The sequence below is a fragment of the Nomascus leucogenys genome, chromosome 23, assembly GCF_006542625.1.
Source record: "Nomascus leucogenys isolate Asia chromosome 23, Asia_NLE_v1, whole genome shotgun sequence".
In the NCBI taxonomy this organism is placed as follows: domain Eukaryota; kingdom Metazoa; phylum Chordata; class Mammalia; order Primates; family Hylobatidae; genus Nomascus; species Nomascus leucogenys.
Window position 1 is genome coordinate 19,103,932 of NC_044403.1, and position 17,251 is coordinate 19,121,182.

The 17,251-nt window shown below is 42.0% G+C and overlaps 1 protein-coding gene across 1 annotated transcript in view; it reads left to right on the forward strand.

Moving 5' to 3' along the window:
• The first annotated feature begins 3,442 nt into the window (after positions 1–3,442).
• The window catches only part of GUCY2C (guanylate cyclase 2C), an 83,090-nt gene continuing 69,281 nt past the window's right edge, over positions 3,443–17,251 (forward strand). Inside the window, exons 1-3 of the mRNA XM_003265528.3 lie at positions 3,443–3,780; positions 12,274–12,386; positions 14,107–14,171. Coding sequence (XP_003265576.1) covers positions 3,564–3,780; positions 12,274–12,386; positions 14,107–14,171 — 395 coding nt within the window. The 5' untranslated portion in view covers positions 3,443–3,563. The remainder of the gene's footprint in view (positions 3,781–12,273; positions 12,387–14,106; positions 14,172–17,251) is intronic.

Sequence of the window (17,251 nt, forward strand, 5' to 3'; positions counted from 1 at the left end):
ATTCTCCTGCAGTGGGAGATGCAGCTCCCAGTGCCAAGGTGCTATCAGCTGAGGAACAGAAGGTCCCTCAAAGGCCACTCAAGTGACCTCATGAGTGGCTGCAGTCTAAATGTTAAAGAATTTTTTTTTTTTTTGCCAGGTTACTTCTATTTGGATTGGTTGAACTTATCAACAATTGATATATTTTGTTTGGTGAGGTAACTGCAAATGCAGCTGCTTCCAGGGAAGAGTTATAGTACTAGTTAACACACTTATTTTTCACAATTTTAACTTCAAAACATAAATTTTGCCATACGTGGTCAAGTCAATGTTGTAAACAATGGTGTTATCTGATCAATCACACGTCTCTGATTTTAAATCCCAACTCCCATTTAAGTTCAGATTCTCTTCTCAAAATTCCATGGGGACTGTTTTCACAACTGCACAGACACCTTAAAATCCATATGTCCCAAGACAGAAGTCATTATCTTCTCCCTCAAACCTGCTTCCCTTCCAGAATTCTAGAGCTCAGTAACCAGCTGAGCATATCAGGGTCATCTTTGATTCCTCCTTCTTCCTAATGTCCCAAATCCAGTCAAATACCAAGTCCCATCCATTTTACCTTTTTTTTAAAAAAATTTAATTTATTTATTTAGAGACAGGTTCTTGCCCTGTCACCTAGGCTGGGGTGCAGTGGCATGATCACAGCTCATTGCAGCCTTGAACTCCTGGCCTCAAGCAATCCTCCTCCTGCCTTAGCCTTCTGAGTAGCTGGGTATACAGGCATGGGCTACCATACCTGGCTAATTTTTAAAAAATTTTTCTTTATAGAGACGGGGCCTCTCTATGTTGTCCAGGTTGGTCTTGAAATCCTGATCTCAAATGATTCTCCTGCCTTGGCCTCCCAAAGTGCTAGGATGACAGGCATGAGCTACCATGCCCAGCTCATTTTTTTTTTTAGTACAGATGGGATCTCACTATATTGCCCAGGCTGGTCCCACATTTTACGTTTTAGATATTTTTTGAACACATCTCCACTGCCACCATCCTTACCCAGGCATTCTTTAGCTCTCACTTGTCTATAGCAACAGCCTCCCCATCAGTTCCCTGTTCGTATGCCTGCCTCTCTCCAGGACATTTCTTCCATGGAAGTCTAAGCAGACTGTTCAAAATTCATGTCCCTTTCTTGACTCTTAGGATATAGTCCCAAATCCCTATTGGCTTACAGGAAAGTCCATGCCGTCTCCCACCTACTCTTCTGGCATCCTCTACTGCCACTTGACCCCCTAGTTCTCTCCACTCCAACCAAGCTGTAGCTCTTCAGTTTCTCAAACATGCTATGCCCCTTCTCACATCTGGGTCTTTGCACAGGCTGTCCCCCTGCCTGGTATGCCCTCCTTCCCTTTCATTCAGCTAATGCATTTATCCTCTTGTCTTTGCTAGTGGACATTGTCTCAGGGATGCTTCCTTGACTTTCTAGAAAAGGTTATGTTAATTTGCAATATGCTCCCATAGCACTCTGAATTTTTTTCATTGTTGAATTTAGTTATTCATATATTTGTTTATCCCATAAAAATATACAACTACTATATACCCCTAAAAATTAAAATTAATGCCGGGCGCAGTGGCTCACGCCTGTAATCCCAGCACTTTGAGAGGCCGAGGCGGGCGGATCGCAAGGTCAGGACATCAAGACCATCTGGGCTAACATGGTGAAACCCCATCTCTACTAAAAATAAAAAAAAAAAATTAGCCGGGCATGGTGGCGGGCGCCTGTAGTCCCCGCTACTTGGGAGGCTGAGGCAGGAGAATGGCGTGAACCCGGGAGGTGGAGCTTGCAGTGAGCCGAGATTGCGCCACTGCACTCCAGCCTGGGTGACAGAGCAAGACTCCATCTCAAAAAAAAAAAATTAAAGAAAAATTTAAAAAGATTAAAATTAAAAAATAAAAATAGAAAATAAACATAATTATTTAATGTTTGCCTTCTCCCATTAGAATTCATGTTCCATGAGGACGTTAATGTATCTATGTTGTTCATGGCCATATCTTCAGTGCCTTGCCAATACTCAACACATAGTCAAATCTTAATAAGTAGTTGCTGCTTAACCTACAGAATGGGAGAACACTTTTGCAATCTATCCATCTGGCAAAGGGCTAATATCCAGAATCTACAAAGAACTTAATCAAATTTACAAGAAGAAAACAAATAACCCCATCAAGAAGTGGGCAAAGGATATGAACAGACACTTCTCAAAAGAAGATATTTATGCGGCCAACAAACATGAAAAAAAACTCATCATCACTGGTCATTACAGAAACACAAATCAAAATCACAATGAGATACCACCTCATGCCAGTTAGAATGGCAATCATTAAAAAGTCAGGAAACAACAGACGCTGGAGAGGATGTGGAGAAATACAAACGCTTTTACACTGTTGGTGGGAGTGTAAATTAGTTCAACTATTGTGAAAGACAGTGAGGCAATTCCTCAAGGATCTAGAACCAGAAATACCATTTGACCCAGCAATCCTATTACTGGGTATATACCCAAAGGATTATAAATAACTCTACTATAAAGACACATGCACACATACGTTTATTGCAGCACTGTTCACAATAGTAAAGACATGGAACCAACCCAAATGCCCATCAATAATAGACTGGATAAAGAAAACGTGGCACATATACACCACAGAATACTATGCAGCCATAAAAAAGGATGAGTTCATGTCCTTTGCAGGGACATGGACGAAGCTGGAAACCATCATTCTCAGCAAACTAACACAAGAACAGAAAACCGAACACGGCATGTTCTCACTCATAAGTGGGATCATAAGTGGGAGTTGAACAATGAGAACACATGGACACAAGGAGGGGAAAATCATACACCAGGGCCCGTTGCGGGGTGGGGGGCTAGGGGATGCATAGCATTAGGAGAAATACCTAACGTAGACAGTGGGTTGATGGGTGCAGCAAACCACCATGGCATGTGTATACCTACGTAACAAACCTGCACATTCTGCACATGTATCCCAGAACTTAAAGTATATATATATATATATATATATATATATATACACATATATATATGTATATATATATATATATATAAAGTTAAGGATTTCATTTCAATGTGCAGCTAAAACCTAAGCACTAATAGTCAATTGTAGCTATGTTTTCCTAAAGCCCTTTGACCTTTATTTTCCACTTCACAAAGTTTGTTATGTATGTGATATATTGCCTTCTTTCTCTTTTCCCTCTTCCCAGTGATGCATCACAAATTATTGCATTTTTATTGGGTGAGGCCCAGGTAATCTCTCTGTTTATAGCTCTGACCTTTCTGGATGCAAACACAAAGTGAACTTTGGTTTATCTCCTGCCATAATGTAGCTGCTAATTACTGGCAAGCAGGCTGTATTCCACGGCCCATGTGACCAGTTGGGCATGACCAGAGAGAAGCGTGGGGAAGAGCGGGCTGAAGCACTCCACTAGAGGCTGTCCATCTGGATTCCCTGCCTCCCTAGGAGCCCAACAGAGCAAAGCAAGTGGGCACAAGGAGTATGATTCTAATGTGATTGGGGTCATGAAGACGTTGCTGTTGGACTTGGCTTTGTGGTCACTGCTCTTCCAGACCGGGTGGCTGTCCTGGAGTTCCCAGGTGAGTCAGAACTGCCACAATGGCAGCTATGAAATCAGCGTCCTGATGATGGACAACTCAGCCTTTGCGGAGCCCCTGGAAAACTTGGAAGATGCGGTGAAGGAGGGGCTGGAAATAGTGAGAGGACGTCTGCAAAACGCTGGTAAGAAAATGTTAATAGAATCCTCCTCCACTCTGTTACTACCTCTGGGGACAAAAGGTTGCTAAGCAAAGAACTTGTGTTCTTTGTTCGGTCACACAACTTTCTCTAAGGGCTGTCCCTAAACCCCTTTCTATTTCATGACAGTAGCTCCTTAGAGAGAAGAATTTGAACCCTATTATGCTGTGCTCACTCACACTTCACCTTGCGCTGGGACTAGCCCTGACTCAGGAAATGTAAAGTGTTCACGGCGGTGAAATGTCCCAGTTAAAACTGGGTTTAGGTCAAATGTGGTGGCTCACGTCTGTAATCCCAGCACTTTAGGTGGCCAAGGAAGGAGGGACACTGAGCCCAGGGGTTCAAGACCAGCCTGGGCAACATAGCGAGACTCCATCTCTTCAAAAAGAAAATAAATAAAAATAAACTCAGTTTATTGCCCAGTTCCAGGAAGGCATCATGTTTCCTTCTGTACTCAGAGGTAAGATTTGGTCTGGACCTAAGATTTCACAGGGATACTAATCAAGAAAATGAATTAAGACAGTCAATTTCACATAGACACCAAATCTTTCTCTGGGCCTTTTATCCAGAGAAAGACATTTGTCTCTGGCCTGTTCACTCTTTTTTTTTTTTTTTTTTTTTTTGAGATGGAGTCTCACTCTGTCACCCAGGCTGGAGTGCAGTGGCACTATCTCGGCTCACTGCAAGCTCCGCCTCCCAGGTTCACGCCATTCTCCTGCCTCAGCCCCCCGAGTAGCTGGGACTACAGGTGCCCACCACCACGCCTGGCTAATTTTTTGTATTTTTAGTAGAGACAGGGTGGCCTGTTCACTCTTTACATTTCCTGTGGCTGTCATTACCAGACATAGTTAATACAAAACATGTGTAATCAAATTCATTGTTGCAGCTCTTCATTGTATCTTTTAGTTATAAAAATAAATTTTATAACATTACATAAAATGTGTAAAATAAAGGGGGGAAAAAAGCATCCATGATTCCCAGCCACCTGGATGTTTCCAGTCTGTTTTCATGTGCTTCTTAGCTTCCTGTTTTTAAGAATGTGGTTGGTGATCACTATGGCATAGAAACAATTTTGGATTCTTCTGGTTCACTTCACATTATTGCACAAGTGGCTTTCCTAGAGCGGCATGGCCTTTCTAGTCATCATGTGAATTGATATATAATATCGAGTATGTATCATATCCACTGGATATAAATTACCTAATTTGGGGGATATATATGATAATATATATAATAATTCTCTGATGTAGGATATTTCATTTGTTTTAAATTTCTCATTATTATTTTTATAATACTTCAATGAACATTTTCATTTTCTGCATTCCCTGAGATTAGATTACCAGAAATAGACTTATTGAGTCAATGAGTATTTAATGCATCTTAATGGTCATTTGTGGTTTTAAGGATGGTATGTCTTGATTTTCTCTATTTAAAATTCTGTGGAAGTAGGGCAGCTGTTCAGATATGAATAATAAGTTACTTCTGTGCACATACGACATCTCTCCAATTCTGAAACTAGATTCACACGTAAGTGAACGGATCTGATCTAGAGCCATAATGGAACAAGGAGGTCATTTAGTAAAATCCCCTTATTTACTGAGGCAGTGTGGTACAATGGAAAGAACACTTGATTTGTCCTTTGAGGACCTGGATTGGGATCCCTGCCCCAAAGTTTTCTCTCTCTGTGATCCTGGGTTAGTCTCCCTGAGCCTTGGTTTCTTCAGTTACTAAGTACCTGTCATGGGGTAGCTAAGTTCTAGGTACTTCAATTACATCACCTCTTTAATCACCACAGCTCTGTGAGGTTAGCGTGGTTGACACTGGTTTCACAGCAGGGGTTTAACAACTTTGCTAAGGTCATATAGGTTGTCTGTTTGAAGTGAAATTCATACTCACATCTGTCTGATCCCAAGGAGTACATGGGTCACTCTTTGGAATCCATTGCAATATCTTTACCCAGTGTGAACTAAGTTTCTCATTAAAACAAGGCCGTGGAACATTATGGTTAGAAGCAGATATTTGGAACCTGACAGATCTCGATTTATTTTCCAGCCAGACCATTCACAACAGGTATGACCTTAAGCAGTTAGTTAAATTTTCGGAACCTCAGTTCCCACACCTATAAATTAGAATAAGTGGTAGTTACCCCATATGGATAGCATGTGGATTCAATCGGAAAACTCATATAAAGTAAGTACCTCCTTCACTGACTGAAACATAGTAAGAACTCAATAAATGGTAGTTGTTGCTGTTGTTGTTGTTATTGATGTTAATGTAGTTGTTCTTATTGTTGCTGTGCTGTTGCTACTGCTAGAACACATTACCAAGCACCTAAAATAATTCAATAGTATGTTAGTTAGAGCCTTGGTCCCTGCCGCATACAATCTGAATTTGAATTCCTGCTCCATTATTTACATTTGAGTGACATTAGGTGAGTTATTTATCATCTCCAGGTTTCACTCATGTCATTTGTAAAATACAGTTATTAATGGGCAGGTTGTTAATGGATCATTTAAGTGGAGAGCTCTATGGAGATGAAGGAATAAGCTGTGATGCCCAGACTTTTACATTTGTTAATGCATTTTGTTGGATGGATATGCATGCATAGTAAACATAAAAGGTACAGGTTTTTGGGAGAAAGATAGCTCATGTTCTAAACATGGTGAGCATCATTATTTGGGAAAAATTATAAGACAATATATCTGAGGGTTACATTGAAGAAAAGTAAAAGTTCAAGCATTATATGTGATGTTCAAAGGGAAATGATCAGTATTTTTTCTAGGAATCAGGAAAGCTTTGAGGGTCTTGAAGAACATTCAGAATCTAGTGGGAAAGAACATGAAAAAAAGAGATTCCTTCAACTTCATGACATCACCTCCCTGAGGATGTATGGTTCCAAGGCTAATCACATGACCCATACCCTGTGTGTGCTCCCTCGTGCTGAGCCGGTCCCACTCCTAGACCCTAGCACCGAGGTTTTAGCTTCATGTTGGTCCACATTGGTCCAACCCCATCCTTAAAGCCTTAGATAGGAAGAGAGAGTTCTGAGCTCACCCCATATTGTTCAGCTTTCCATCCATCCTCCCAGGCATGAGATATCATTGTGGGGTGGAGAGTGCCGGTAGGAAAGGATGAAAAGTAGCGTGGGGGAAATGCTTATTTTAAAAGTAAACCTTTGATTTGAAGTTATGTCATTGTCTGAAAAATATTTAGTATTTTCTAGAAAAATCACTTGAGTTCTGGAGTGATAAAAGGGAAAACATTACCCCCACCAAATTAAAAGTAAGAGAAAGCAGTACACATAAAACTAAAATATTGAGAAGCAGCATATTATACTATGCTCCATAGAAGCCATTCTCAAATATTTTGGTATTAGGGCCTCTTTATTTATTTATTTGAGACAGAGTTTCGTTCTTGTTGCCCAGGCTGGAGTACAATGGCATGATCTTGGTTCACCGCAACCTCCGCCTCCCAGGTTCAAGTGATTCTTCTGCCTCAGCCTCCCAAGTAGCTGAGATTACAGGCATACACCACCACATCCAGCTAAATTTTTGCATTTTTAGTAGAGACAGGGTTTCTTCTGTTGGTCAGGCTGATCTCGAACTCCCTACCTCAGGTGATCTGCCTGCCTCGGCCTCCCAAAATGCTGGGATTATAGGCATGAGCCACCGCACCTGGCCTAGGACCTCTTTAAACTCTTTAAAATTATTGAGGGTGCTGAAGAGTTATGTTTATGTGGTTACATATATCAGTATTGATTGTATTGAAAATTAAACTGAGAAACATTTTAAACATTTTTTATGAATTCATCAAAAATAACAAATAAATACCTATTCGCATAAATAATATTTTTATTAAAGAAAATCTATATTTCTCAAGCCAAAAAAAAAATAACCAAAGTGAGTGAGAAGACTGGTTTATACTTTTGCAAATGTCTTTAATGTCAAGCTTAAGAGAAGATAGCTATATTCTCATATTGGCTTCTACATTCAATCTGTTGCAATAATATATGTCATATAGCCTCTGGAGAACTTATCATATGCTCATGAGAGAAAGAGACTGGAAAAAAATAAGGAATATCTTAGTATAATTATAAAAATGACTTTGACCTCATGGATCCCCTGAAAGGGACTAAGGGTACCTCAGTGGCTCATACTTTGAGAACTGCTGTTCTACAGCATATCAAGTTCTAGAATTAGACTTCCCTAGGTTCAAATCCCTGCACTACTACTTGCTAGCTGTGTAGCCTTAAACAAGTTAATCTACCTCTCCAGACCTCCATTTTCTCATGTTTAAATGAGGATGACAAAATATTACCTTGAAGGATTCAGAGAGGATTAAGTGAAATAATACCTGTAAAAACATCACAGCCCAAAGCTAGGCATATAGTGAAAGAGATCATCCGGCTCTATTCTATTAATAAGTGGATGAGGAACTGGGGCCCCAGTAGAGAAGTCACTTGTCTGAGGTCACACTCAACAGATGTTGGCTCCCTTTTTCCCAGGCACTGTGCCAGGGTTTCTACTTGAGTTTAGCTGTGTCAGTCATGGGCTGCCTGGAGCACTGGATTTTTAAGTGTCATTTTCACTGTGCCTCATGGTGGTAGGAGAGAACAGAGCCCTCATAGAGACAGGAGGTCAAGAGAGAGGAGCTGCAAGTGTGGCCATCTTCATGTGACTGTGTGCTGCCCTCCACGTCACTTTTTGACTCCTCTTGCATTTAAGACCCTCTCCAACCCTATTTTCTACAGTTCCTCACATGCCCTCTCCCATTCCCCCAGGTCCACTGTAGCCTCATTCATTCTGTTCTCCTGGTTTCAAATTCTCTATATCCTCTCTGTTGTCATGAGAATTAAATAAAATAAAAGGCATATGGGGCTTAGTACTGAAGCTGGCTCATGGTTACACTCAATTAAGTGTGAACTGCTATCAAACCCATCACTCCCCCCTTCTCCTCCATTAAATATCTCTGACTGGTCTAATTACATTGACGTCTCCTATTTGGCTAGTCCTACCAAAGTACTGACATCCCTCATTCAGCTCTCTTATTGAATAAAGTATCAGTGTTTTCAAACTTAAAAAAGCAAAGTTGGTAGACATCTCTCAAGTGGCTGTAGAATGCAAAGACTCCTCCATTCTTTGAAAGAACAAGTCTCTACCTTTAAAAACACTCCTATTTGTTCAGAAGAACAACTTCTATTATAGACATGCTTTGCTCTTTTAAAGGTATTATTAAAAATTACCCCATTTTACAAACTTGGTTTTAACCTCATTTTACATGCGAGAAACTAAGTGAGAGGAATTAAAATGGCTTGTACAAGAACACATAAGAAATCACTTAAAATGCCGGACTGTGGACTGAGGTTTCCAGACTCCCTGTAGACTTGGCAAACTTAAGAACATCCCTGCAGCCGGGCACAGTGACTCACGCCTGTAATCCCAGCACTTTGGGAGGCCGAGGTGGGTGGATCATGAGGTCAGGAGATCGAGACCATCCTGGCTAACACGGTGAAACCCTGTCTCTACTAAAACTACAAAAAATTAGCCAGGTGTGGTGGCGGGCACCTGTAGTCGCAGCTACTCGGGAGGCTGAGGCAGGAGAATGGCGTGAACACGAGAGGCGGAACTTGCAGTGAGCCGAGATCATGCCACTGCACTCCAGCCTGGGCAAAAGTGCAAGACTCTGTCTCAAAAAAGAAAAAGAGAAAAAAAAAAAAAAAGAACATCCCTGCTTAGGAATCAGACATTTGTCCTGATTACTTTTTATTGGAAGGAACCAAAATGTAATAGACAGATTGTGGTCAAATGGTTCTGCTATTCCCTTCTAAAACGTGGTGCCTAGCAGTCCCCAGGGATATCACCAGCAAGACCCTTGCTTCCATCTTAATATGGGAGTTCTCCATTATACAAAGACCTCAAGCCAGAATGAACATAATTCACTTTGGCTTTGGGAGTAGCCCGTAGAGGAAATGCCTAACCCCAGGAGTGGTGTTCTGGTCAGTAAGGCCAGCCATCCTTGTGACCAAACAGATATTTCAAAGATAAACTTGTTTTCAATTCTTGTATTGCTTTCTAAGAGGAGAAATGTGTAAGAGTGAAATCCAAACAAAACTCTCATCTAATTTAGGACACTAATGAAGACATTTTTGTTTTCTTTTTTTTTTTTTTAAGACAGAGTCTCGCTCTGTCGCCCAGGCTGGAGTGCAGTGGCGCGATCTCGGCTCACTGCAAGCTCCGCCTCCCGGGTTCAGGCCATTCTCCTGCGTCAGCCTCTCCGAGTAGCTGCGACTACAGGCGCCCGCCACCACGCCCAGCTCATTTTTTGTATTTTTAGTAGAGACGGGATTTCACCGTGGTCTCGATCTCCTGACCTCGTGATCCGCCCGCCTCGGCCTCCCAAAGTGCTGGGATTACAAGCGTGAGCCACCGCGCCCGGCCGACATTTTTGTTTTCTTTATCCTTGATTAGAAACATTTTAAAGTAAGAGGATGTATTTTAAAGACAAAAGGGTTTTCTGGAAATTTTGTAATGCTACACAATCTCCTTCCCTGTCTACTAAGAAAGAAAACAGAATTGTGCAGCACCTTCTTTAGAAAAATAGATGATAGTTAGACTGTTAACCATGTTCATTTCATGTGAGAAGTGTGGCTGCAGGGAACTTCCTGAGGGCATGCAGGTATTTTTCTCATAGACTATTTACTCTGTATCTTGAATGCTCCAGGAGAGACAGGGGCTAAAAACTGTAATACAGCAAGATTCGTTGAGAACAAATAATCATACCCATTGATAAATTTTGGATTTAACGTTTTGGTGCATCACTAAGCTGGTAAAAGGCCATTCCCTCATGCGTGAGTTTTGATTTGAGATATCAAAAATGTACAGTTGGTTTGGGATGAGACAATCACGGCTTCAATTTCAGATCCCACTATTTACAGCATATGGGACTCTGGTAAGACAAACTCAATAAAGCTTTTGTCTCAGGCTTTAATTTCTAGAAAACTGACCAAGACACCCCTTTTGAGCAAGAATGATAAATCTGAGACAGAGATGTGACAGCTTTTTATCAATAAGAATGATTGCATTAATAACTATTTCTGATGGGTGTATTTCAACTGCTTAGTGTCCTTTCTATCTGGAAGTGTGACAGGCATCTCACACCTGACATGTCCACCTCCATCACCACACACACCACATTAGCAAACCTGCTCCTCTCACACTCTTTCTCATCTTGGTCAATAGGAGTTCCTTTCACCCACTTGCTCAGGCCAAAAATATTGGCGTTATTCTGAGTCCTCATTTTCTCATACTTCATGTTGCATTTATCAATTCCTACCTTCAAAATACATCCTAAATGCAACCATTTTTCTCTACTTTTGCTCCAACTACTGTAGTCCAATCTAAGCTAGGTTGTGAATCATGTCTTCACTAGTCTCCCTGCATTTGTTGCTGTTCCCTACAATCTATTCTCTGCATCAGGATCCAGAGATATTCTTTAAAAATAATAGTCAGACAATATCATTTCTCTGCTCGAAGTCCTCCAAAACATCTTATCCTGGAATAAATTGAAAGCACTTACTAACGCCCACATGGTCATGCACGGTGTGGCCTCACTCTGACCTCACATCTCATCCATACTACCTCTCACTTACTCTGTCAGGACTACGCTGCCCTCCCTGTTCTTCCTGAAATGCCAAAGAAGGGTCCTGCCTGGGATTTTTGCCCTTGCTATTCCCTCTGACCAGAGAAACCATGTATCGCATGGCTCAGTCTTCACGCAGGTCCCAGCTCCCCCTAGGGCTTCCATGACCACCCTATCAGAAATGCATTATTCTGTGTAACGCACAAAGAAAATGTAAGCCTCTTGAAAGCAGGAACTTTTGTTCAATACTGTATCATGAGCACAAAGAAGAGCGCCTGGCACATAGCAGGAACTTAATAACTGTTTGTTGACTGGATGGATAAAGATCAGAGACCAAGGAAGACTGCAGCCTCCTGCAAGCTGGCAGCAAACAGCACCTGGGGACCATGAAAGAACAGGTTATCATAATGTCTATGTCTTTTATTCCCAACACTCTCCAGTCCATACAGGACACCTGCTGCATCTAGGGTTGTGAAAAGATGAAGAGGGCAGTGAACACAATGAAAATATTCTAAAACTGGACCGTGTGGATGGTTGCACAACTATATGTATTTACTAAAAGTCATTGAATCGTAAACTCAACATGGATGGTTTTTATGATAGATAAATTATACCTCAATAAAACTGTTGAGAGAGAGAGAGAAACAGAGATGCAAAGATATAGAGAGACAGAGTCACAGAGAGGAAAAAAGTGACCAGGAGTAAAACAAGGGCTCAGGATGTAAATATTCCTAGGCCTGAAAATGGATATCCACTTCTTCCCAGAATCAATCTCATGGCTGCTATAAATTACTGAAAAATAACAGTAGTGTTCTATTTTCCCTCATCTCTGGACGACAGGCCTAAATGTGACTGTGAATGCTACTTTCATGTATTCGGATGGTCTGATTCATAACTCAGGTGACTGCCGGAGTAGCACCTGTGAAGGCCTCGACCTACTCAGGAAAATTTCAGTAAGTATTTGCTTTTGTGGATGCAGCTCATGGTCTCTGGGCACAGGATAATCCCAGTGTGAAATGTAGGCACATGACCATGAAGCAGCTCTCCCATCATCTCTAGCTACATAGCTGAATGAGTGGCCAAGTACCAGGCAGGAGACTGGCTTTATCCCTACAGATGACCTAAATGACAGGGGCCCTCCATGAATCCAGGAAAGTGAGGAGAGCCTTGGCTATGTAGTGTGTATACACTTTCAGTTGTAAGGAGAAGAACTCTTTTGTTTTAAATTGTTTTTAAAATTTTGTTTTGATTTGTTTTTTGGGTTTTTTGTTTGTTTGTTTGTTTTTTGAGACAGGGTCTCCCTCTGTTGCCCAGGCTGGAGTGCAGTGGCATAAGCATGGCTCACTGCAGGTTGAGCTCTGGGCTCAGGTGATTGTCCCATCTCAGCCTCTCAAGTAGCTGGGACTACAGGCATGTGCTACCATGCTCAGCAAATTTCTTATATTATTTATAGAGACAGGGTTTCACCATGTTGCTCAGGCTGGTCTCAAACTCCTGAGCTTAAGTGATCTGCCCGCGTTCGCCTCCCAAAGTGCTGGAATTACGGGCATGAGCCACTGCGCCCAGCCAGCTTTTAAGTTTCTTTATTTAAATGTTAGTATAAACTGGCTTGCCTTTGTGTCCCTCAAGAAATACCTGACAAATCATGTTTAAAAATATATTTCAAGGCCACACCAGAAATCTCTGTTTCAAGTCATCACCATATATCAGATCATAGTTAATTGCTTAAGGGTTGAATCTCACACCTAACTTAAAGTAGTAACTGCAATGTCAAAGGATGAAAATGGGAAGAGGGAGATTCTTGCCTAGTTCCTCCTCCCAATCCCCAAACCCCAATCCCAACCAGAGCTTTAAGGAAATAAGGAGTGTTAAAAGCTCTCTAGAGACAAGCAGATGTGCAATGCACCCCCTTACTACAGAAACTAAAGAAAAGGCTGTCTGAGCAGCAGAGCACTGGGAGTAGAGCCACGGCTCTAAACTTTAAACAATAACATCACACCAACCAGGCAGGCCACACTCCCATCAGGAACAATGGCTACCACAGCAGTGATTCTCAATCTTGGGAAGGTAAGGTGTGCACAAGCATAGTTCAATAAACTCCACATCACAATTTCAGAAATATATGCTGCTTTTCTCTGCCTCTACAGAGAGAGGTATAACCTGGTTCTCCAAAACCAGGGATGAGATGGTCCCAACCAGATTCCCCTTAAGAAATAGGAGAAAATAAGATAAAAAATCATCCAATCAATTGCATAGCATTTTACTCACTACTGTTTTGTAGTTCTCTCTACAACTGAAACTTTCCCTCTCCCTTCAAAGCACCTCCAAATCTCATCTCACCACTATCTGGCCTACAGACACTACTAATGCTACAGCCTCCCAGTCCCTCTTCTGCCTCTTCCCATCCTGCATTGAGAAGGAAGCCAGGTTCACCTCCAGTCAGCTCACCTTTGTAAAATACCTTCCCTCCCTGTAGTGTGTTTTCCCTCTCGAACCTCTCCATGCCTCAGTTGATCCTCGTCCAGCCCAAGGCACCCTATGCTGCTCTGAGTTTGAGCATCTTGGGAGGCCCCACTTTCTAAACCTCTGAGAGCCTTCCCCTTGCTACTTCTTTCCTGTCCACTGAGTATTTTTCTTAGTTCTAGGAATTCATTGTTGTTTTCTCTCCTACAGCATGCGAAACGGATGGGCTGTGTCCTCATAGGGCCCTCATGTACATACTCCACCTTCCAGATGTAGTAAGTAATACTACTGTGAACTGAAGTCAGGACATGATATTGCAACTTAAAGGACTCATCAAACAACAGTCTAGTCAAGGCAACACAATCAGAGGTGTTGAGGTCTAGTATTTTGCCATCTCCCCATAACTGTTATTCTCTTAACCAGGTAACTTCCCTTGCTCAGCATGGAGTGAATGTCTGTAGCCATTCAGGTTGAGTCATTAACATCTGACCTTGAGAGAAAACATCGTATGGGTAAAAAGTCAGAGTTTTGAGACAAAGCAGGAAAGACAGTGAAATTGGATAATTTGAGGAGTTTAATAAATAAAATATTCACAAAAGTATGGGTAGAGGGTTGGGAAACACAAAAGAAAGTGCAACACCCCAGGGTACTGGTAGGGTTCTGTTCTATCCTGTAGGTCTGTGAAAGTGGGGAAAATAACAATATATTTAGTTCATGGGGTTATTTGAGAATTATATAAACGACATGTTAAAGTCCTTTGTACAGTGCCCTTACTATCTTAGAACAAAGCTCTCAATATATTCTAGAATGAATATTTTTCTGGCTCTGGGAAAATCACCCTCATCTCTTCCATTCATTTTACACAATGTAATTATCACCAAAAAATACTTTGTTCTGCCAATTACACCTTCCCTAATCAAAATCCTGCCCAAGTTCCTTTTTTGTACCTGTTCAATCTGACACTGAATCAAGAATCGCCCTTCATCTACACAGAGAAAACTGTGCAGAGGATCACTTGCAATGGATTTTGAAGGGTAAACATTGGACCTCTGAAAATTGTGTTGCAAAGTTTGCTTTTGTCACCTCACACCCACCATTACAAACAGCCTCAGATGCTCAGGCTCACTGAGCACTTTTTCAGCTTCTCTTCTATACTAAAATGCAGACAGATCCAGAATCTTACTCTTCCTTGCATTTGTTCCCAACTGTCATCTAACCTGATCACTTACTAATATTGCTATAGAGCATGCTCAAAAGGAAAGGAGGATTGGAAAAATTGATTCACCATTTATGAAGACCTTCTAGGTGCAAAGAAGCATTTTAGCTGTGTCAGAGTAGAGAGAATTAAGTAAAACACAGCCCCTGCCCACCCAAATAGAGAAGGTAACAAGGACTCTCCTGACCAATACAAGGCACAGTGAGACTGATGCCATCAGGGAAATAGAAACAGGAAACTGCAGAGGGCAGGGATCAGTGGCACCCGCCTGTAATCCCAGGGCTTTGGGAGGCCGAAGCAGGAGGATCCCTTGAGCCCAGGAATTTGAGACTAGCCTAGGCAACATAGTGAGACCCTGCTGTACAGAAAGTTTAAAAATAAAAAAATTAGCCAGGTGTAGTCATGCACGCCTGTAGTCCCAGCAATGTGGGAGGCCAAGATGGGAGGATCACTTGAACCGAGGAGGACAAGGCTCCAGTGATCCAGGATCACACCACTGCACTCCAGCCTGGGTGTCAGAGTGAGATCCTATTAAAAAGGGAAGGGACGGGAAGGGAAGGGAAGGGAAGGGAAGGGAGGGAGGGGAGGGGAGGGGAGGGGAGGGGAGGGGAGGGGAGGGGAGGGGAGGGAAGGTGAGGGGAGGGGAGGGAAGGTGAGGGGAGGGAAGGTGAGGTGAGGGAAGGTGAAGTGAGGGAAGGTGAGGTGAGTGAGGGGAGGGGAAGGGAGGGGAGGGGAGGGAAGGTGAGGGGAGGGAAGGTGAGGTGAGGGAAGGTGAGGTGAGGGAAGGTGAGGTGAGGGAAGGTGAGGTGAGGTGAGGTGAGGTGAGGTGAGGTAAGGTAAGGTAAGGTAGAGAAAGGAAAGGAAAGGAAAGGAAAGGAAGAGAAAGGAGAAAAAGAAAGAGGAAGGGAGAGAGAGAAGGGAAAAGAAAAGAGAAGCTATAGAGTGCACAGAAGGGAAGGGTCACCTCTGTTTGAGGGGACTAAGCTTCAATGGAGGAAAAAAAACTCATGAAGCAGATGCAATTGTTTGCATGCTGAAGAATGGGTAAAATTTTAATAGGTAGAGACATGAGGAGATGAGCTTTCTAGCCAGGCAGAGGGAGAAGTATGTGTAAAAGCAAACAAGCAGGGAAGTGAAGAACTCTGTATTAACCAGAGTTCAGGAAATGTATAGGGGAATAATAAAGATAAGACTAGGAAAATTAAGTAGGACCATATTTGGAAGTTCATGGGAGGAAAGTCCAGGTAAAGGAAGTTGCATTTAATGAGATTCGCATCAGAAATCACTAAGGTTTTAAGCTTGGGAATGCCATGAGAAGTAGCCAACTTTCAGAAGAATGATTGACCACAGTATATAGGAAAGACACAGGCAGAGACTGATGACAGGAAAGTCAGCAGAGAAGGAGGGCCTGGATTAGCAAGAAGGAAGTGGACATAGAAAGGGAGGATAACTGCAAAGATATCTGAAGGTAGAATCAATCAATGGTATGATGTTGGGGTGAGAGATGGAAAGTAGTCAAAGAAGCCTTTGCAATCTCAAAACACTAAAATAAATGAAAAACAGTTTGGAGGAACAGAAATGAAAGAGAATTCTGACTGTGAATATTGTAGTTTGAGATGCAAGCAGGAAGCCCACTAAAACCTTTTGATGGAGCACTGAAGATGGAAGGGGATGTTGTTTTCCTTCCTTTGTTAAATACATACTAAGCACCTACATACGAGCCTAGCTGACTGGAGATACCGAGGTGAACAAGCTGGGGAGAAGGCAATCCATGGCAAAGTGTAAATGGCATCTTTTCGGCTTTACAACAATTATAGTGGCTGTGGTGGTCCATCCTTTTTCTTAGCCCGACTTCCCCTGTATCCCAGCCCAGATATCATGATGACTCACTTTAGAATAAATCAACGTAACCAAGCCACATATTCACAAAATTGCCTAGAGTGTGCTTAGAACATAGCATGTGCTCAACAAATGTTTTTAAACTTAGCTGTATGAGAAAGACACCTATATACATGAGAAACCTGCTTTAATGACCCGATTTCATTCTTACCATTTATACATACATGCTGAAACAGGTTAAAGAGGGATCTTATTTGTGCTACTTAAGTTAATACTGATAATGGTTTCTTTCCTCAACCT